At 49.0% G+C, this 23,140-nt stretch overlaps 1 protein-coding gene across 1 annotated transcript in view; it reads left to right on the forward strand.

The window, feature by feature from the left end:
* Window positions 1-23,140, forward strand: part of LOC119383519 (N-acetylneuraminate 9-O-acetyltransferase) — an 82,792-nt gene that overhangs the window by 46,522 nt on the left and 13,130 nt on the right. The window contains exon 5 of the mRNA XM_049413119.1: window positions 22,261-22,385. Coding sequence (XP_049269076.1) covers window positions 22,261-22,385 — 125 coding nt within the window. The remainder of the gene's footprint in view (window positions 1-22,260; window positions 22,386-23,140) is intronic.

Here is a 23,140-nt window from a genome sequence, read left to right on the forward strand (position 1 = left end):
AAGAAAGGACCGAGAGCTGACGTCTCGTGACTACGTTTGCTAGAAGCACTTCTCGGATAGTGGTATAGGCAGGCGGCACTATTATGGCGAAGTTCTCCTGGACAAACTGAAACGGCCAGTGTTGTTACCAGGACAGATACTTCGATGGCTCGAGGTACGAACATGCCCGCTACTTGCAAGGGTGAGGAAATTGAGATTGTGTAACCTCCTCTTCCCATGAGTCCACTGCATTGAACTATGAAGAAATAAGCACCGCCGTCTGCGAGGTTGGAATACATGATACTGCGCTCTGTGCCGGTAGTTCTGGTGACGGGCATGCGAATGGAGTCTTTGCAACTTAATTCATCTCAGATGGGCCTCTTGGATAGGACAACGAGAAATCGTCATGACCAGCCGACAAGACGTCGTGGAAGGAGCTCCGAACATCTGCTTCACCCTGCTGAAGAAGGCATCACTGACAACATCGATTTTTGTAAATAAGGGCCTCAAGTTCACAATGTGCAAAGAAGGTGTGAAGATGACGGAGTGCGTGCTACAGCGAGAGGTCAGCAGCACAATAGTGAACTCTTGCGTAGGAACCCAGCATGCTATTGACGTCACGCAAATGCTCGAGGTCTTCCACAAGAAATTTGTATGTCGCGGCGGTCCTACACAGGAAGAGTTTTCTTGGATCAAAATAGAATGTGGCTCAGTCGACGCGACCGGATTTTGGCGGCATAGAAGGTGTGCCATTCTCATGGCGTCCGGAGGAGGGTGCAAGGGGGAGCGGCTGCAACCCCTTGGAATTTCGGATAACATTTTTTTATGCCGTAGCAATAAGCTACACAGCTTGATTAGCACACTCAGGTCCTGGCCTTCAGGACTGCCATTCCATTTCGCACGTTACACACTATAATCTTGCCTGTCATGTCACGGCAGTGAAAGAAAGGCTGGCAGTGCTAAATGCCCCCTCCCTCCCCTCCCCGCCCTTTTGCGGATGCACCCCCCTGCAAAAAGTTCTGCGGATGCCCTTGGCCATTCTCCTTGATGGCCCAAAAGATCGCGTGCGAGACGTTTTCCAACACGCTACGGGTCCACCGAATTCGAAAGGAAAAGTGCAGGCAGACGACATGAATATGACTCCCGTTGAGTCCATCAAAAAAAAACAAAATTGAGGCCTTGCGAAGTCTTTATATTGCCTGCTATCGCTCTAAGAATAAAAGACTTCTCGCAAGAAAAGAAGCTCGAAGCTGACCTCGTGAAATGCAAAAAATAATTGAGAGAACAGAGTTTGGATGACTTGATGCGAAGGCATCTTTTCCAGAGACTGCTGCTGAAGGAATGTGCGAAAGCTGCAAAGACTGTGTCGAAGCCAGGAATGCGTTACCATCAAGAGTGGTTGCTGCTCGGTCTTCTTCTACACATTCAGACGTTATCCGGCTACATATTTCTGTGCGAAAACAACCTCTGCCCAGTGTGAAAACAATCGGGAAGGGAATGCAATGCGGTTTTGCTTTGCCGAGTTTTTCGAAGCGTTAAAAGCAAAACTGGATTCGAAAACGGAGTTCGAGAGACATGCTCCTTTTTGACGAAATCCTAGTGAGAAGAGTGTCAAACTACATGGGTCTCGTGGACTATGATGAGGGAGATGAGCACTGTTCCGAGCTGGCAAATCATGCGCTGGCGCTCATGTTGTGCACCTACAGTTGGTGTACTTGCATCAAAGGGAACTATACTAGAGCGACAGTTTAAGCCGGTTGGTCCTTCAGGCGATCGTCGCGCTAGAAAACTGATTGATGGGATTGTCTGTGGAGGAGTGGCGATGAATAGAAAGATGTGGACATGGAAACCTCGATGAGGCGAGGAATTTTTTTGAGCGCCCTGTAAATGAGGAGGGCTAGGCCTTACCACATATGTTCATGTGCAGACTGCCTAAACAGCGCCTTCTCAAGGTGAAATGGAATCTGCACACGGCCGTGTACAAGGAAGAATGCGGGAGGCCTAAAGGTGCCAACGCACACACACACTCCCCTTATGCCACTGTGGCTCTTTTTGGAAAGCTGTGGGGTCCCTTCAGAACCGCTTTCCTTTGTTACTGTTTTTTTTTTTCCTTTGGGGTTTGGGATTGTTTTTTTGGGAGGATTGGTTATGGTTCGAGTGTATCCCAGCCACACTAGGAGAGTGGGCAGTCTTTCAGAGGTGCTGGTGCCAATCAAATTGATTTGCTTATTCAGTCAAGTTTCAGTTTGTTGGCAGAGCCAGTTAAGGCAACCTTAAAGGGGCCTTGCAACACTTTTCCAAGTAGCCATGGAATGGCTCCACTGAAAGAGCTTATTTTCTCACAAATCGACCACCGCAAACATTTTTGGAATCCGTCCAGTACGGTTACAAAGATTTGTCGCACACTGTAATTGCTTTCTCTCGTCCTGACAAAAGCGCTGGAAGCTAAGCAGGAAGCTAAGCACGTCACGCGCGCCTCGTGACCTTGAGCACTTTTTTCTTTGAACGCGCGGCATACTTTCAATGTGATCGCGCGCAGGCATGTGACAGCCTCTTGCGGTGGCCGCAGTAAATACCGAGCGCGCCATGTTCAAATCAGCCAATGGTGTGGCCAGTGGCGCTGATGCCGTAAGCATCATTTTTGTCGAAAGAAGAAGAAGCGCTTTTTAGCTGTCTTTGAGAATTTATTGTAAATCCCAGGCAGCGTGCTGTGCTAAAATATTTGGCTCGCGTGTTCTCGGGAGCCTCAACTACTGATGGGCAGCGTTTTGTGACCATGCTGAAAAAGTGTTGTAGGGTCCCTTTAAAGACCCCAGTTGCATCAGTAGTACAACTACTAGTTTTTGCTGTGTAGCATTTCTTGCCTCTTATGCTCAGTACAGTGGAATCCCGATTATACGACATAAAACCGTTCTATAATCCAGGTGTCATGTAATGGAAAAACTAAGAATGGGGGCAGTCTCGCCCAAAAAACGGTTGCAGACTGCCTGAATAAGCCCACGACACGATCCTGGTCTTCTTCAAGGAAGGTAGATTACATTATTTCGGTGACGATCAAGTGTTTCGGCAATTCATACGTCGTCTGTTCCAGAAACGCTGCTGGTAGCTCGTTTCAAGCGGCGCACGGCATGTAATTAAGGCAATATTTAGTAATAACTACACGCATTCCGCTAAAATGTCTGTTGGTTCTGTTTCTGGACATTGCGAAACGAGATCCTAGCAACAGATGTATGGAGCAATATGAAATTTCGCGCCCATAGAAGAGCAACGCGAATGGTGGGAACGTGCTGACACTTCTCATATACAGTAAACCCTCGTTACAACAAAGTCGCTTTATTCGAATTATCGCTTTTATCGAAGTGTCACGTAGTCCCGACCCAAATGCGTGTATTTTAGACCGGATTACTCGAAGCATGTCAATAGCTTGCTCTGCTTAATGCGAAGTAACAAGTTGCGGATGCGTATTCACGGCGGCGCTAAGAGCGGGCGAGCGACCGCCCAGGCCGCCAAAGTGCCTGCGCGCTTTTTTTGTCCACGACCCGCGCCAAGCTGCCTTTTCTGCGCTGAGCGAGCAATGTTCGCGCTAGCGTTGCCGGGCTAAAGCGCGCCAGTGCAGACGGCTTGGGAGTCACCGCGGCGCCGATTTTTTGCCGCGTGAGAGTCTCCACGGCGCGGATCTTACCCTCCTCCTCCGCGCCCTACTCCGGTACGGAGGCGACTGCCGGAGGCACTCGCTCTTTGTAAACATGCTGGCTGCTCCCTGCTACGCCGCTGGCTACGCCGGTGGTGTCACGTGACCAGTACAGAGCCAATGCCTTGGCATGCTCCCTGGGTTTTTTCCATCCGTGTTTGGAATGCACTTGTGCACGTGTGTTGTGCGAGGTCTGTGTGAACCCGTGGCGTTGTGTGTATGCATCGTGTGTGCTTTTAGTGACCGTCAAGTGAAAATGACACCGCCAGTGCCCGCACGGAAGTGTCTGACATTGGAGCAGAAAGTTCAGCTGATACGTGAGGTGGAAAAAGGAGGCCGGCAGAAGTCTGAAATCGCAAGACAATTCGGAATACCGCCGCCAACATTATCAACTGTTCTGAAGAATAAGGATGCCGTACTGGACGGCTTCGAGAAGAGTTTCTCAGCCAAACGAAAGCGCAACCGTGATTCTATGTATCCTGAAGTGGAAAGAGCGCTTCTCGAATGGCTGAAAAACGCTAGAAGTGCAAACCTTCCTGTAAATGGGCCTGCATTGACCGCAAAAGCCGAAGCCCTAGCCGCCCAAATGGGCAAGCAAGATTTTAAGTGCAGCAACGGCTGGCTTGAACGTTTCAAGAGACGGCACGGCGTGTCTTCAAAATCGATCGTTGGTGAGAGTGCAGCTGTGGACCGCGACGTCGTGGACGGATGGCGCAAGCATCGGCTGAGCGCCCTACTTCAGCAGTATGAAGACAGAGACATTTACAACTTGGACGAGGCGGCATTCTTTTACAAAATATTGCCAAAGCGCACGTACACTACACCGGACGGAACCTCGTCAGGATGCAAAACAAAGCAAAGAACGCGTTACAGTGCTGTTCGGTGCTAACGCGACGGGGGAGGACAAGCTTCCTTTGCTGATACTAGGGAAGGCGGCAAAGCCCTGGTGCTTCCGCAACGCAACGATACCCAAAGATTGCATATACAGAAGCAACAGACGAGCTTGGATGACCGCAGCCGTTTTCGAAGAGTATGTGCGCCTGCTCGATCGAAAGTTTAGGGCAAAGCAAAGGCATGTGCTTTTTGTTATCGACAATTGCCCTAGCCATGGCAAGATTGAAAATCTGCAAGCGATCACTTTGGAATTTCTACCAGCGAATACGACCGCGATATTGCAGCCCATGGACCAAGGCATTATTGAGACAACACGAAAGTTATACCGGAAGAGTCTTTTACAACGGATGCTCGTTGCGTACGATGCCAACAAGGGATACAGCATCGACTTACTTGGAGCAGTGCATTTACTATGCCATTCATGGAAAGAACTGGCACCTGCAAAGATTGCAAACTGCTTTGCACATGCCGGATTTTCCCGGTCGCATGCAGAAGACACTAATGACGACTGCGAGGACTGCGACGATCTCTACGAAGCTGTAAACAGCATCGTTGGCGGAGATCTGGAAGGCAACTTTGAATCATTTGCGATGGCTGACGCAGATGTACCCATCGTTGCCCCAGCTACGGATGCCGAAATAGTCGACTTGCTTGGAGGCCCTGATGAGGAAGAAAAGCCGCTAGACGAACAGCCTCGCGAAATACCAACAGTGGCACAAACGCAGGAGATCCTCCTTCTGTTGCGAAATAGAGTGGAGTGCGCGGGCGGCGACCACGACCTCATAATTTGCCTGAACAAACTGGAGCGGGCACTCCTCGCGCCCAGCCGAAGCACCCGACAAAGCCAGCTGACTGACTTTTTTGTGCGTGAACAAAGGTTTGTTTCAATGAGTACCACTTCTGCGAAGTTGTCATGGCTAATTTAGCTGTACTTGCTGAGCTTTTATGGGGCAGTCGTGTATATCGAATTACCGCTTATATCGAATTTTTTTGCTGTCCCGTTGACTTCATTATAACGAGGGTTTACTGTACTTTCTCCATGAATCTTCATCCAGAAGAGGTTGTTCGTAGTTACTTCCACCAGCACATGCAAGTATGCATCTATCGCGCTTACAGTAAAGACCCCCTAAAGGGCCCTGTTCCTTTCGACCCTGTGAGTGGGAGGACCATCCAGATGTCAATTTTTTGCTCCCTTTTTTTTTAAATGTGATCTTATTAATAAGTTTGCCTCCTTATCGGAGCAGCCGCTATTTCGTTTTAATATGCAGAGCTGTCAGTAGCGCGCCCGTCGACGGCCCTGGCATCGGAAGGCCCACTGTGAAGTGGCTACACTATATTGCACACCCGCCTCTTACCTTGCCTGGCCACCAGCGATTGACCGTGGATTGATCAGGCTGAGCTGTTTAGCACAAGGCACAGAGTTGACATGGTGGTTTGGTTTGTTGTGATCGGCATCACTGTGCTGCGACACATTGACGAGGGTTCTCCACAAGGGGAAGCCAAGTTTCACCATCCGAAAGAGCACAAAAATCACGTGCCTGCCCTTGGTCCCCAGGGCCAAAGGTTCTTCGAATGCAACATCAGGTGTTCGCCATTATACCCTGCGCATTGCTGTGAGTGAGTAAGGGTATGTGGCAGAACCCCCCTTGAGATGACTCAGGGGGGTGCGCACACCCATGTCGACCGCACCGCCATCGAGGTTATGTGTCACTGACTGCAACGCACAATGTGGAATGTTTACGCCCGTCTGCTTCGTTTCTAAGCACAAGTGCATTGCTGGGAAGAAGCTTTATATTGAAATATGAAGGCCCTAGGACGCTTTTTTAATCGTTTTATTTTGCTGAGGCGCCCGTTGGCGCCGTTGACAATCCTGTTGCGGTTCCCTTCGTCTTTCCTCATAGGCACGTTCCCTTTCGAGAGTCCTAACCACGGTGGGGGAAAACATAAGGCATTGATGTGGTTCATATATATTCACATTTTGGAAGCGTGGGCGTGTGTGTAGCCTAGTAGTTGAGAAGGTAATGGCCTTTCATGATGGTAAGTAGGCAATAAAGTTTTTTGTCTCCGAGTAGGTAACTGCTCGTGGAGTGACAAATGGCCGAGTTGTATACTGCCTCGCTGTAAAAAGTGTACCGCACGCGTCGTAGAGTGACTGTAGCAGCGGTTGCGGCAGGTAGGTGGGGCGCTTGTGTGGCACAGCGCAGTGTAGTGTGACGTCATATATTTTGTTGCGGGGAGGATTTATTCAGTTAGAACTGACGGGAAGGGCGACATAAGGACGTACATAGCAGCCTGGGGCGGTAGCCGTAGACACTCCGAGTGCGACTTGTAGAAGGGACATCAGAGCACAAGGGCAACTTGAGCCGTAAAATGCCGGTAGAACAATCGATGAGGGCAGTGTGAGCGGTCAGAAAATCAATGCCGAGAATGACATCGTGCGGGCAAGCGTGGAGAACTCAAGTGTGGCAACAGTAACGTGGGCAGTGCACATACCAAGAACTGATGTTCGGCTTCCGTTGGCCACTCACACTAGAGGGAACATAGCAGGTGTAACAACTGTCTTTAGCCTGGAGTGAAGTGCAGAACTCGTAACGGATAAGTGGGCAGGGTGTCGGAACGAAATGATTTTCGTTTCGGCTTTAGTTTCGTTTCACCGCAAAAAGTTCCGTTCTGTTTCTGTTCTGGAACGGAAAAAAAAAAAAATGTTTAACGGTTCGTAACGGGTTTCTTTGTATGCAAAAATTTGAAGTTAGGTAATCATAAAAAACATTGGATTTGTCATGTAGTTACTTGCCGTCCTCTTAAGAAAGTGGGACAAGGGTAAAACACGTTCTTTCGACGTTCTTCAGAAGAGCGGAGGTAACTGTACCACGAATTCCTACCAACAAGCACAAACCAGTGTACCCTTCAAAGCCATAGTATTTATTTTCTCAAAAGTGAATTAAGACTATTTTTTAGCAAACTCAACGCTTTGTGTCAAGGGAGTGAGCACGATCTCAGAAGCAGCACATCATTGAGTGTACTCTTTGATGTGCGAGACCGCTGTTCTGATAAAAAAATCGCCAGGTCGCACGGAACACGCAGCACATTCACAGCGAAAGCTGGAAGAGCGGCCTTCGTAGAGCTCATTGTAGGCGCTCTTGGGGCCACTAATACAAGTACACATGCAAGGCACCCACTGCGCCATAAATCATCCCAACTTTCATGAAGTAGGGAAACACCCACTGTGCCATGATTCGCATGGTACCCCCTACACATCTCTAAGGCATTATGTGCACTTTGTTTGTGCTGTGGCTGATGACGAAGAATTATGGCTGAGCTTTTTGTAATGAGTTGGAAGCAATCAACGACCATGTCACTCGTTGCGCAATTCCTGGACTACTCGACTGCCACGCAGAGGGCGCGGTTTAAGATCCCATCTGATCCTAGAATTTTTTTCTTATTTCATTTTTTCTTATTTCACGCCATAGCGGTTACGGACAGTGGCAGCGGCGGTGGCGGCGGACAACTATGGCGCCAAAATCGGCTGTTGTGATCTCATAACAGCTTTCGCTGTAAAAAACTTCAGCACCGACAATGCTCCACGCTGGTCTGTGTGACAGGCGCGCAAAAGTCCACTTGAGTTAATATAAACATCTCTGGTCGCCACTTTCGCTTTTCGCACAATTTCAACATATCTTTGCTTTGGAATTCCTACCTGAGGTACGCGCTAATACTCTACCCAACTGCTTGCGTTGCATGACCTCAGTTGTTCCGGATTGCGAAGTTTTCTCGTGAACCGAAAAACGATTAAAAAAATTTTGGTCTCACTCCTGAACGACTGATAGATAAAGTTTCGGTTACGTTTCCGATCCGGCCCAAAATATCGTTTTTTTTTTTCGTTTTTCGTTTTTGGTTTTCGTTCCGTTCCGACACATTGTAACTGGGCGCCAGTGTCGATTAGAACAGTAACGGTCAGGCCATCAAGGAGCACGCCAAGTAAATTTCGCCTTGAATTTGTGGTTGGTAGAGGGTTTTCGGTCCGAATCGTCAATGCAGCGCCACCTCCAGGAGCTGCACTCGTCAGTTTCCCGGGATAAGCCGGTGACGGAGAGCAACGGCGCTGAGGGGAGCGTGACTGGTGACCCTCAGGCGACGGTGAGCGGCTAGACCAATTTCTCTGGGCGATGACGTCTGCGTAGGATGGTTCGCAGCATGGAGTGAACGGCAAGGTGAAGGGTCCGGAAGGTGGTCATCCGGAAAAGTGGGCTGCGGATACTGTCTGCAATCCTGGCGGCGGTCATTTGAAAAAATTGGTCGAGAATACCACTTGTTTCGGCAATGGCGGGAACACGAGAGCAAGAAAAGCACATGTGTCTGTCGTCTGGTGTGCACCACTCAGATGGATTTGGGTAGCGTGGTGTGAAGCTAGGAACGGAAGTAGTAGCAGCAGCAAGTGGAGCGCCGTGATGGTCAGTGTTATGTGCAGGAGTTTAGATGGGCTGAGGCGTGTGGCTGTTGGTTTGGACGCCCATGCTGACAAACTCTTGACTGAGCGACAGTGTTGCCAAGTTCTCTTGTGCAGGGGACTGATAGGTAGCGGGGGCCATAGCTTCCAGCTCCTGGCGAACAAGCTTTGAGATGTTGGTAGAAGCCGCAAGTGGGCGTGGCGTCGCAGGATCTTCGCACGAGGAAGTCTCAGCGGTGTTGGGAAGTCGGTTGAAGCGGTGGGTAATCCTCCTGCTTTTAGCTTGTTTGAACCGCCGACATGCAGAGATGATGGAGTAGACAGTGGTGCAGTTCTTACACACAGTGGTGGTCCAACTGCGCCATTTGTGCCATTTTGCTACAATTGCTGCTGTTTAATTGTAATTGTAATTGTAATTGCTGCTGGTTTAAAGCGTGCCACCCATTACAGAGGGAACATACATTAGTTTCTCTTACGCACGCAGTGGCACACTGTTGTCAAAAGTGCTATTGAAGAGGGCGGAAACCTTTGCCTTTACTATGTCATGTGTGTCTGTGTGGCTGGCTGGGCGACTGAACATAATGACAAGCGAAATAGAGCACGATGAGGATGGAGCCAGATGTCGCTATCACGTTAATCCCTTAAGCTTAAGGGATTAACGCTGAAGCGTTGCCCAATTTTCAGCTGGGACGCATTGGGAGAGCTAAAGAATGTTTCTGCTTGAGTTTCCGATTAATCTGCTTCGCCAACGTTTTTAAATTAATCTAAAAACGTTGGCCTTCCTTATTATATAGTAGCTTGCAGCGATCGCGGCGGCATGTAAAAATGCGAGGAATAAGGCAGTAGACTCGAGTACATTGGGAAGCCCAGCTTTCAAGCTTGTCCTGCGACTTGATCTACCGGACCAGGGAAATAGTCAAGGTCCACAGTTTTCTGGACTAATAATTGTTGGGATTTGACCTCCCAGAACCACGGTATGATTAAAAGAGACCCGTTAGTGGAGGGCTCCGGAAATTTCGACCACCTGGGGTGCACCTAAATTTAAGCACACGCGCCTCAAGCATTTTCGCCTCCATCGAAAGTGCGGCGATCTGGGTTTTCTGGACTAAGGAGACTGAAGTGACAGCCGGGCCAGTTGGTCTGGAGTCATCTTGAATTGATTTGTGCAAGGACAAATACAACTCGGACAGCAAAGCCCACACGCGCAGCGCTGTTCATTTCTCTCCCTCTCTCTCAGCAAGGATGAGTTCACAGTTGTACACGCCCACAAACAGCTCAACATCGTTATACTATACAACTGAAAATATTATACTCATATGAATCCATGTTGCCAGCTGCTATAAGTAGCCGCTGCCAATGTGATCGGCGGGCAGCCTTCTTGAACTACATTCAGAATGAGACACTGTCCGGCTATTACAAAAAATGTTTAGGTATTGTTCAGCCCAGTAATGTGCTGTTTAGTGTGCGCACGTCATTTGAACACCAGTTAGATTTCACAGTTTGTGGCGTCGCGTAACAAGCACGCGATTTTAAGGCACACTGAAAATTTTTGACGATTGGCGAAGAACTAATGACCAAAAATATGCCGTATTGGAAATAGCGTACTTTCTTATTTTTTATGTAGTCGTGCTTGAGTGGTCATTACGCAATGGACAACTTTGGGGTCATTTGTTGCATCGCGTTACGAGCCGGTGTCGTGTGTATGACCCAGAAAATTTCGAGCAATCATAAGCAGCTAACGCCCTGTGCGGAAGGAAAAAAAATACGGGGTATTTTTACGTTATAATCACCCATATTTTTTTCAAAGAAAATTTGTGCTTAAGCCGTTTGCATAGGCGTACTTACTTGGAGGGGCCGGAGGGCCTTCCAAGCAAAGTAGAAAACAGCGCAATACAATGAAGACAAAAACCAAACACGACTAGCATTGTTCAGCGCTAGTCCTGTTTGGTGTTTCTTGTCTTCTATTACTGCGCTGTTTTCTACTATGAAGTTCGCACGCTCCAAGCAAAGTTGCTAATACAAATACAATGAATATAAAGAATGTACTACGCCCCTATTACCACAAATTCTTACTTAAAAAGAACTTGTGGTTGACGTGCTAACAAAAATAGTGATATAACAATAGTAATATTAATAACAATGCGCCAGAAACACTATTTCGAGTAGGAGCAAACAAGGCAAAATATAAGACTTGCAAGCCTAAATATCTGCAAGGAAGTGTAGTACTAATTACGGAAAAGGAAATGTACAGTCACTGTTGCCTACATTAAAAAACGCAATTGTTAGTAAGCAGCTTCTAGACGTTAACGAAACTTCATTGAATGATACAAATCTATACTATATATACAGGACAGGCCGCCATCGGCATAATTGTGTGCTTAAGGGACATAATTAGGCCGTGAATTAAAAGACGCACACAAAGGGAGGAACACGATGACAGGACGAGCAGTCCTGTCATCGCACGTCCTGTCATCGTGTTCTTCCCTTTATGTGTGTCTTCTAATTCAAGGCCTAATTATGTCCTTAAGTAAATACCAATTGAGCCAACAGTCTTCTTAGGTATAGTTGTATTTATGCATAAAGTTCAATATAAAACTTCTGTTGGGCCTGGTTGGTACATAGCTTTTAAGATGAAAACATCAGCGCAAACCATCTATTCTTTGTTGTCCGTCGTGGTTTGCACTGAAGTTTTCATCAAGCATAAAGTAATGTGGCTAATGTATCAAAAAGTATTGCTTGCAATACTATTACATGCATAACACGTATATGTATGGTTGTCCCAGTGCATGCTACGTAGGATGAATGTACCTTTTCGGTAATGTTATTGAACACTGCTACCAAATTTTATCTCTGTGTATGAAGAATCACATCAAATTGAGTGTGTGTGATGGTGTAATGTGGGCCCAGGATCCGAAATAACTCAACCGGCAGTCAGGTGATTCTGTACACACAACACAGACTTTAACACAACCGATAACTGACGATTTACACACAACACACTACAGCATTCCTTATGTACATTCTAAACGTCCTACGCGCCTCGGCACACAAACTGTCCTACTCGCCGTTATGCCTGTTGCCGCTGCGGCGAGGTCGGTCGTCACCGGTACTCCTTGGGCAGTCAAGAGTCACGCTGCCTTGACCGTGGCGAGGTGGTAGTGGTGGTGGTGATGGCACTGCAGGCCGGTAGATCACCAGGCCACTGCAGTGCAGGTTAACTGCCCGTCGCCAACACGAGACGCGGCCACCTCGTGACACCACTCGGGTCCCAGGACCTCAGGCCAGGAACAGACTAGGCTGCCGGTCTCCGTGTCAGCACCGGGCACAGAGCGGGAAACAGGCTCACCGGGTCCACATGGCTGCCGGACGCCTGGTTGAGTGACGCAGCCCGAAGCAGGAAGCCAGGCTCACCAGGTCCGCAAGGCTGCCGGACGCCTGGTTAAGCGATGTCGCGACCCGAACCGCCGACCAGCGGCTGTCGTTCCAACCGTGTCGCGCTCCAACTGCTCGAGCCGCACGCCCCGCTCACGCTTCCTTTTCGTCGTCTTTTCTTCTAAGGAGTACCGCAGAGCAGAACTGTTGTTCCCTCTTCGCCCCGTCACGGGCCACACAATCCACATCATCACACCACCCCCCACTTAAGATAGTTGCGAGCAACTATTCCACTCCACGTCAGGCGGTGAGTAGGCAAAAGTGCAGGCGCGTTTGTAAAGTGGGAACAAGTTCACACGAGTCCGAATGTTCGTGTTCCACACAGCACGTAATGAAGAAAAAAAACACACATGAAAAATACACAACTGGAGAAAAAGTAGAACAATTCAGATGCTACTTAAGTAGTCCGCTCCTACATTGTCTGAGCCTTTAATGTATTCTACGGTAAAGCTGTACTCTTGCATTAGTAAGCTCCATCGTAACACTCGATTATTGACGTGTTTGGCTGACTGCAAGTACCGGAGTGGCTGGTGGTCGCACTGAATAATGAAGGGTTTTCCGCATAAGTAAATGTGAAACTTCTGAACAGCCCACACGAGCGCTAAGCATTCACGCTCTATTGTGGAATAGCGGGCCTCTCTAGGGAGCAGATTGCGACTAGCATACGCAACCGGATGTAAAATATCGTCCCCACTGTTTTGCAGAAGCACTGCGCCGATGCTTCTGCTTGAGGCATCGGTACGGAGCACGAAAGGCTTCGAAAGATCCGGGGCTTGCAGTATGGGACTTGCGGCGAGCTTGTCTTTCAGCACGGTGAATGCTTTTTCTTGCGTCGGTCCCCACGATACGATGTGATGTTGGCCTTTCTTGGTAAGGTCAGTCAAGGGCTTGGAAATCTCTGCGTAGTTCGGAATGAACTGCCTGTAATATCCCGTAAGACCGAGAAAGGATTGTACAGCTTTCTTCGTCGTGGGTCGCTTGGCGGCTAGGATCTTGTCCAGCGTTTTCAGCATTGGTTCTACCTTCGCCTCGCCAATGCGATGTCCGAGGAATGTAATAGTACGCTCTCCGTTCTCACACTTGCTCGGTTTGATTGTGAGGTTTGCATTGCGGATTCTTTCGAAGACGAGTCGTAAAGCTTCCATATGTTCATGCCATGTGCTAGTAGCGATGACCACATCGTCAAAATAATGATGCACATTCGGCAAATCGCCTAGAACTCTCCTCATAAGGCGTGCAAATATCGCTGGCGCAGTCTTAATACCAAAAGGCATGTATTTGAAGTGGTAGAGCCCTGACATGCTTGAAAATGCCGTCTTTTCACGACTGTCTGGAGCCATGGGCACTTGCCAATAGCCCTTCGTGAAATCGAATTTCGAGAAAAATTTCTGTTTTCCCACAAGAGCTAGAACAACATCAATTCTCGGAATTGGTTCACTGTCGAAAACCAAGGTCTTGTTCAGCTCCCTAAAGTCAATGCACAACCGTATGGTGTTGTCGGGCTTCTTGACGACAACGATCGGCGCATGATATGGCGACTTGGATTTCTCGGAATTTGTGAATGTTTCTCGACACTCAGATGCCTTGTGCCCTTTGCGGTGTCAAATGAAGCACCCCGATTGGTGCTTGCTCTGTGACACAGCACCGGGCTTATTTGCATCCTTTGCATCGTCTTCAACTCTACCAATGTTAGTAACGCCCTGGGCTTCGAGAAAGCGGTCGGTGCACTCTGAAAGGGATGCAAGGGTTTTGCATTCTCTCTCTTTCAGAAAGATGGCCAGCTTCGGATTACAGCAGCGCAAGAATTGCTCGGCTATAACATGGTCACGAAGACCCTCAAATGTTTTGGGCACATCAGCCATTTCAATCCAGTTATCAAAATAGCTCGAGATCTTTGCTGCTAGTTGTTTCCCTGTTTCGCCATCTTCAGGCCGGGCTTTCCGAAATTTCTCTTTATATCCCTGTGCCGTGAATCTGAAGCGCTGAAGTAGAGCTTTTTTGACTTTGTCGTAGTCGAGTGCCTCCTCAGCAGTCATACGACCAATGACAGTGAGTGCCTCGCCAGTTAAGCGCATGCTTACGGCCATACCCCATTTATCTCTTGGCCAATCTTGCCCCATAGCCACGCGTTCAAACCTCTGCAAATACGAATGCAGGTCATCGCGTCGCTCGTCAAATAGCGGTAGCAACTTCTGCGGATTCAGGCATGACGGGTTTGCCGACGGTGTCAGTGCTGTCGCCGCAGATGGCTCACTACGCGCACCTTCCTGAAGCCTGAGCTTAAGTTGCAGGATTTGCAGTTGCCTCTCGTCCGCTAACCGTTGCCTCTCTGCTGCTTCTTTGGCCTCTTCTCTCTCAGCTGCGCGCTCATCTCTCTGCCTAGCTTGCTTTCGCTCAATCCATTCGCGAAGTTCCGCGCCAGACAAGCCTAACTGAGCTGCTACAGCCGCTAACTTATCGAGATCCATGTCTCTCGTCTTGTGCTGCGTGCACACACCTGACTGGCGATTTCCGCGTTCGAGATGTTACTGGCGGATCCTGGCAGGCTCGCCAAGTTTGTGATGGTGTAATGTGGGCCCAGGATCCGAAATAACTCAACCGGCAGTCAGGTGATTCTGTACACACAACACAGACTTTAACACAACCGATAACTGACGATTTACACACAACACACTACAGCATTCCTTATGTACATTCTAAACGTCCTACGCGCCTCGGCACACAAACTGTCCTACTCGCCGTTATGCCTGTTGCCGCTGCGGCGAGGTCGGTCGTCACCGGTACTCCTTGGGCAGTCAAGAGTCACGCTGCCTTGACCGTGGCGAGGTGGTAGTGGTGGTGATGATGGCACTGCAGGCCGGTAGATCACCAGGCCACTGCAGTGCAGGTTAACTGCCCGTCGCCAACATGAGCCGCGGCCACCTCGTGACACCACTCGGGTCCCAGGACCTCAGGCCAGGAACAGACTAGGCTGCCGGTCTCCGTGTCAGCACCGGGCACAGAGCGGGAAACAGGCTCACCAGGTCCACATGGCTGCCGGACGCCTGGTTGAGTGACGCAGCCCGAAGCAGGAAGCCAGGCTCACCAGGTCCGCAAGGCTGCCGGACGCCTGGTTAAGCGATGTCGCGACCCGAACCGCCGACCAGCGGCTGCCGTTCCAACCGTGTCGCGCTCCAACTGCTCGAGCCGCACGCCCCGCTCACGCTTCCTTTTCGTCGTCTTTTCTTCTAAGGCGTACCGCAGAGCAGAACTGTTGTTCCCTCTTCGCCCCGTCACGGGCCACACAATCCACATCTGGTCCCTCTCTCTCTCTCTCTGTCTACATATATATATATATATATATATATATATATATATATATATATATATATATATATATAAAATATGGCGGCCAGAGTGAGGGAGGCCAGCCCCCCCACTCGCGAACAAGTTGGTGCGCCACTGGGACTCAGTAGCATGGCAATACACCTAGGCAGTTTTGTTGATATATAGTATGCTTACATGTAGCAAGTATGGACTGTCCAGAGGTTTTAGGTTTCCTTCGAGAGGTCTTCACTAACTCAAACCTTAGATGGCTGAAACTTGTTTTTCTGATAAAAAATGTTAGCCTATTGTTGCTCAGTTTACATCGTCAAAAATAAAAGATCACGCTTATTGAGAACATAGCTAGGAGCTGAGCCTTTTGGGTGTGTTGTATTGCCTCTTCGGATAAGTTTAAGTTGTGGGTTCTCTCACCCGCTCCTGGGAAATTGGACACAGTATACACTGTAGTTTAACGAACACGTGGGCATTTACTAACACCTTTGACACAACAGCGAGCTCGCCAGCGGAATCTGACAAATAACTACAGTGACATTGAAAACGAGGAACCCAGCCTTCAACAGACACGTACACAAGAAGAGAAGAAATTCTTCTTGTGTCTGTTGAAGGCTGGGTTCCTCGTTATCAAGCTATGTACCAACAGGCCCAACACCAGACTCTTCTACAGTGACATGATAAATAACACACTCAAGGTAATGCGAATACAGCGTCGCCGACGTTCACGAGCTATAGAATCGCCCCACGGACCTCCCCATCAAGCCCCCAAGAGAATCGGTGCTGTTTCTTATGGACCTCGCCACCAGGGCAGCACAGTGCCCCGTGGTGACCCACAGGACACGTGGGCGGCGTGAGGCGAAAATAACCCCCACAAAGTCAAGCTTTTTTGAGCTTTTTCACTTTGCGCCCAGAAGTAGTGCGGGGAATAGTAAAGGTCTTGATGTCTTCCAACTCGTCAAGTCCTCACTTCTTATGGCTGTACCTACTGTTTGAAGACCAGGAAATGGTGATTCACCTCAGAGATCACTTACTTTCTATTCTGACAAGGGCCAATTGGTTTTAACTTGGTGCGCCAAGAAGTTCTGCGTGATGGGAGTTTAGCATGACAATTGCTGCCAGCAGCTTACCGACAGGACCTGGGTTTAGTTAGGCATCCCTAGACACCAGTAACTTAAGGACATGAAAGCACTTACAAACATTTTTATGGATAACACATGGGCCAGATAGGCGCAGCCGGCATATATTACTGGAACGTTTCTAGTATAAACATGAACAGTTACCAACCTGCATGATGAAGGGGGAAAAATGGACAACCGGACCCATGATTGCCACTCATTCCTGGCCTCTGAGAGGGACAGGCTGCGATGGTACTGGCTCGTCCAAGAGGTGAACTAATGCCATCCAAGTGGTTGGCGCCAGGGTACAAAGTTCAACATCGTTAACGTAGTCCCATTCATTCCCGCTGCAGAAGCAGCGCATGACCACGGATAAATGAGTGGCGAAATCTGCACGATGAAGCAGAAGAAATTGACAACCGGCCCCGTGGCTGCCACTAATTCCTGGCCTCTGAGAGGGACAGACGACGATGGTACTGGCTCGTCCAAGGGGTGAATTAATGCCATCCAAATGGTTGGCGCCGGGGAACAAAGCTCAACGTCGCTAACATAGTCCCATTCATTCCCGCAGCAGAAGCAGCGCATGACCACACATAGATGAGTGGCGAAATCTGCACGATGAAGCAGAAGAAATTGACAACCGGCCCCGTGGCTGGCACTCATTCCTGGCCTCTGAGAGGGACAGACGACGATGGTACTGGCTCGTCCAAGGGGTGAATTAATGCCATCCAAACGGTTGGCGCCGGGGAACAAAGTTCAACATCGCTAACGTAGTCCCATTCATTCACGCTGCAGAAGCAGCGCATGACCACGCATAGATGAGTGGCGAATTCTGCACGATGAAGCAGAAGAAATTGACAACCGGCCCTGGGGCTGCCACTCATTCCTGGCCTCTGAGAGGGACAGACGACGATGGTACTGGCTCGTCCAAGGGGTGAATTAATGCCATCCAAATGGTTGGCGCCGGGGAACAAAGTTCAACATCGCTAACGTAGTCCCATTCATTCCCGCTGCAGAAGCAGTGCATGACCACGCATAGATGAGTGGCGAAATCTGCACGATGAAGCAGAAGAAATTGACAATCGGCCCCGGGGCTGCCACTCATTCCTGGCCTCTGAGAGGGACAGACGACGATGGTACTGGCTCGTCCAAGGGGTGAATTAATGCCATCCAAATGGTTGGCGCCGGGGAACAAAGTTCAACATCGCTAACGTAGTCCCATTCATTCACGCTGCAGAAGCAGCGCATGACCACGCATAGATGAGTGGCGAATTCTGCACGATGAAGCAGAAGAAATTGACAACCGGCCCTGGGGCTGCCACTCATTCCTGGCCTCTGAGAGGGACAGACGACGATGGTACTGGCTCGTCCAAGGGGTGAATTAATGCCATCCAAATGGTTGGCGCCGGGGAACAAAGTTCAACATCGCTAACGTAGTCCCATTCATTCACGCTGCAGAAGCAGCGCATGACCACGCATAGATGAGTGGCGAATTCTGCACGATGAAGCAGAAGAAATTGACAACCGGCCCTGGGGCTGCCACTCATTCCTGGCCTCTGAGAGGGACAGACGACGATGGTACTGGCTCGTCCAAGGGGTGAATTAATGCCATCCAAATGGTTGGCGCCGGGGAACAAAGTTCAACATCGCTAACGTAGTCCCATTCATTCACGCTGCAGAAGCAGCGCATGACCACGCATAGATGAGTGGCGAAATCTGCACGATGAAGCGGAAGAAATTGACAACCGGCCCCGGGGCTGCCACTCATTCCTGGCCTCTGAGAGGGACAGACGACGATGGTACTGGCTCGTCCAAGGGGTGAATTAATGCCATCCAAATGGTTGGCGCCGGGGAACAAAGTTCAACATCGCTAACGTAGTCCCATTCATTCACGCTGCAGAAGCAGCGCATGACCACGCATAGATGAGTGGCGAATTCTGCACGATGAAGCAGAAGAAATTGACAACCGGCCCTGGGGCTGCCACTCATTCCTGGCCTCTGAGAGGGACAGACGACGATGGTACTGGCTCGTCCAAGGGGTGAATTAATGCCATCCAAATGGTTGGCGCCGGGGAACAAAGTTCAACATCGCTAACGTAGTCCCATTCATTCACGCTGCAGAAGCAGCGCATGACCACGCATAGATGAGTGGCGAAATCTGCACGATGAAGCAGAAGAAATTGACAACCGGCCCCGGGGCTGCCACTAATTCCTGGCCTCTGAGAGGGACAGACGACGATGGTACTGGCTCGTCCAAGGGGTGAATTAATGCCATCCAAATGGTTGGCGCCGGGGAACAAAGTTCAACATCGCTAACGTAGTCCCATTCATTCACGCTGCAGAAGCAGCGCATGACCACGCATAGATGAGTGGCGAAATCTGCACGATGAAGCAGAAGAAATTGACAACCGGCCCTGGGGCTGCCACTAATTCCTGGCCTCTGAGAGGGACAGACGACGATGGTACTGGCTCGTCCAAGGGGTGAATTAATGCCATCCAAATGGTTGGCGCCGGGGAACAAAGTTCAACATCGCTAACGTAGTCCCATTCATTCCCGCTGCAGAAGCAGCGCATGACCACGCATAGATGAGTGGCGAAATCTGCACGATGAAGCAGAAGAAATTGACAACCGGCCCCGGGGCTGCCACTCATTCCTGGCCTCTGAGAGGGACAGACGACGATGGTACTGGCTCTTCCAAGGGGTGAATTAATGCCATCCAAATGGTTGGCGCCGGGGAACAAAGCTCAACATCGCAACGTAGTCCCATTCATTCCCGCTGCAGAAGCAGCGCATGACCACGCATAGATGAGTGGCGAAATTTGCACGATGAAGCAGAAGAAATTGACAACCGGCCCCGTGGCTGCCACTCATTCCTGGCCTCTGAGAGGGACAGATGACGATGGTACTGGCTCATCCAAGGGGTGAATTAATGCCATCCAAATGGTTGGCACGTTTGGCCATACGTCACATGCGCCGTAGGCGTCGTGTACGAAATCCCACTCACTTGTGGCAAGGTTTATATCGGACAGACTGGTCGTTGCGTCAACGATCGAGCACGGGAGCACGAGCGATCTGTTAAAAATAATTTGACTTTTCATCTGCCTATGCATTGTGGGACCTGTGCCTGTGAGCCAGTGCTGTCTAGCATTCGAATTCTGGGCAGAAGTGGGAATGTGCTGGCGAGAGAACTAATGAAGGCTTATTGCATTAAAAAGAAAGATGGTGATTGTATCAGTGACACTTGTGTTGTTCTTCGCAGTAAGGAAAAACTGTTCTTAGAAACTTGGTTATGTGAATATGTTGTGCGCTCCCAATCCTGATTAGCGTTGTTGACTGTCATGTGCATCGCACCTGCGCGCGCCACTTGGCTGTGTATATATCCAGGGAGACTTTTCTGAATAAAGCTTAGTTGCGAGTAGTGCCTGTCCTGTACATCTGTGTTCCTTCATAGTCCTTGTTGATTTCGCGCTTTCCAATTTTGATGATTTAAAGGGGCCCTGCAACACTTTTTCAAGTAGCCATAGAATGGCTTCACTAGAGGAGCTTATTGCCTCACGAATCGACCGCCGCCCAAATGATTAGAATCTGTCGCGTGCGAGTGGAGTTACAAAAATTTGTCGCACGCTGTAATTGCTTTCTTTCTTCGCTCGAGCGTGATGGAGGCAGGGAGGGATGGCACGGGGAAAGAAGGTAGTACGTCACGCGCGCCTCCTCACCTTGAGCACTTTCTTTTTTTATTCGGAGTACTTTCGGTGCGATCTCGCATGCACGCTGGGAAGCGGCGGCCGCAGTAACTACCGAACGCGCCATGTTCAAATCAGCCAATGGCATGGAACTTGAGCCAGTGACACAGTGATTTTGAGTAAATAGCATCATTTGTCGAGAGAAGAGGAAGCGATTTTTAGCTGACTTTGAGAATTTATTGTAAATCCGAGGCCGCGTGCTGCACTATAATGTTTGGTGCGCGTGTTCTCGAGAGCCTCGACTGCCGATGGGCAGCATTTTCTGACCATGCTGAAAAAGTGTTGCAGGGACTCTTTAAGAACAATGTTGCAGATAATCACTTTTCTGCAGCAGAGTTTTGCTTGTTGTTTGGTTTCAGTTTTGTTTGCTGTTCTTTATGTTTGTTTTTTTTTTAAACCAACGTGGGCCCGAAAGAAAAGCTTTAACTACAAAACATGGTAGGGATATAACTTAGAAGGGTAGCAGCTTGGGCTAGTTGGTATGTCATGACGAAATTGTTTGTTTTATTTTGTTTGTTTTGATTGTGCAGCGTCTGCCTTAACGTTTTTTGCTTAGCGCATCCTCTGTCACATGTTCATCTTTTGCATTTTGCGCCGTATAGATTCTGCTTAATAAAATCAGTTGGAAGTTAGCGCCCGTCCTCGTTTTTTCTGTCTGTCCAAGTACCCCGTTCGCACTATACAATTTCGTCATGGTAGGGATGTACGGATGCTTTCTACTCCTCTGAAGCGTCTCTGTGCGTGAGCTTCATTTCAATATGACAGCGTTGAAGAGCTCGTTTCGCAGAAATTCCAGTGTCATTAGTTGTGAGTGAAAAAGCAGTGTTGAGTGAAAAAATCACGATGGATGAAAATAAATATCACTGGTCCGAGCCGGAATTGAACCGAGACCTTCTGTGGGGCAAGCAGGTGCTCTGCCACAGAGCCACGCCAATACTTGCCACTTTTGGAAAAAAAAAGAACCATGTAAGGATCTTATACGGAGTCACACATGAAATATAGGAGCGTCGAATCGCATCATACCATGGGAATGCGCCACGAGTGCGTGGTTTTCATTCCCTCCCATTACAAAGCGCTCAGGCATCGTTAAGCTGCACGTATTACCTTGTGTACGTGTGATGGGTACTTGGCTGATTCGCAGAATGATGCATTATGGCGTAGTGGCGTAAGCGTGCTGGCAGTAGGCATTCTGGGAAAATGGTCAATGGCACGTGCACAGTCCTTGCGACGTGGCCGAGCTGAAGTGAAGCCTGGCTAGCGAATGAGATCGTGTTCTACTCTTGAAAGTCAAGCTCCGGCATCATTTTGTATGTGCTGTACTCGAGTTGTTATGACCTCGGCGCATTGTTGTGGCACCCATTTTCTCGTGGTTTGGTGCTACTGGAGAGAGAAAGTATTTTTTTTCTTGTACTTCGTGGGCTGTCAGGCAGCCATTCTTGCTCTGTCCGTCCTTCAGTGTTATACAACCCACAAATAAGAAATGGGTGCTTGAAAAGTGACCCCTTTAATTTCAAGCTTGTCATAATACACTTTTTGTCTTTCCTTGATGCACCTAATTTAGATGGTTTCTGAATTTGCAGAGCATAGTAATTTGCAGCTGTGAGGTTTGAAGAGGAAGTTTGTGTTCAAACATGATGCAGGCTATCCAGATCTTGACCAACATGTACTGCAACGACCACATGAATTACAACGATGGCACCTGCTGCAGCAGCCCGGAGCCAGTGACCTGGCTGCAGACCATCACCTTTACATGTTTCTCAATAGTGTGAGTCCCCTCTTCTGCTCATCATTTGTGCCTTTCCTGGCACCTGTAGATCCCATGATGACTAGGCACACGAAAAGGTAGTATACTGCACGTGCAGTGGCATCATCGATCAGTTCCATTGTGGCTTTAAGATTTTGTACAATGAAAAGCATTTTTGCGGTGCCAGTCTGGCCAAAGAGGAGTTGTTGATCGACTGTGCTTACGGGTCATCGAAGACAATGCTGTTTGCATGACTGCTAAGTGTGAATGACCACATTATCTACGTGTGACGTAAATCTTGAGGTGAGTGCACAATTTGTCTAATTATGGGGCCGTTGAAACATGCCTTCGTTACGGCAGTGGTCTTTGCACAGAGCTGTTAGTGAACGGCAATTTGTGTGTGCGTTTAGCTTGAAATTTGATCGCCTGAATATCAAGTTTGTTGTGCTGCTTTAATTTTAAATGTTAACATTTCAACAGAGATCTGTCTAACTGGGTTAAAGAATTCTAGAAGCAGAAATGGCTCCAGCCACAGTTTTTAAATGGACCCGATATTTTCGGGACCCATTGGGACCCTTCCCCAGGGGGTGACTGTGTCGTTTGTGGCTCCTTATCCTCTCACCTCGGCTTTCCCGTTCCATTGTGTCTTGAAGGGAGGGCGTTCTCCCCAGGGGTCTTCTCCACAACTCGAATAAGAGCCTCCTGTCCATTTCGGTTACTAAAGTTGCGCTTGTCGCAGTGCGCCATGTTGCGTTTGTATTCTCCTCACATCATCC

The sequence above is a fragment of the Rhipicephalus sanguineus genome, chromosome 1, assembly GCF_013339695.2.
Source record: "Rhipicephalus sanguineus isolate Rsan-2018 chromosome 1, BIME_Rsan_1.4, whole genome shotgun sequence".
In the NCBI taxonomy this organism is placed as follows: domain Eukaryota; kingdom Metazoa; phylum Arthropoda; class Arachnida; order Ixodida; family Ixodidae; genus Rhipicephalus; species Rhipicephalus sanguineus.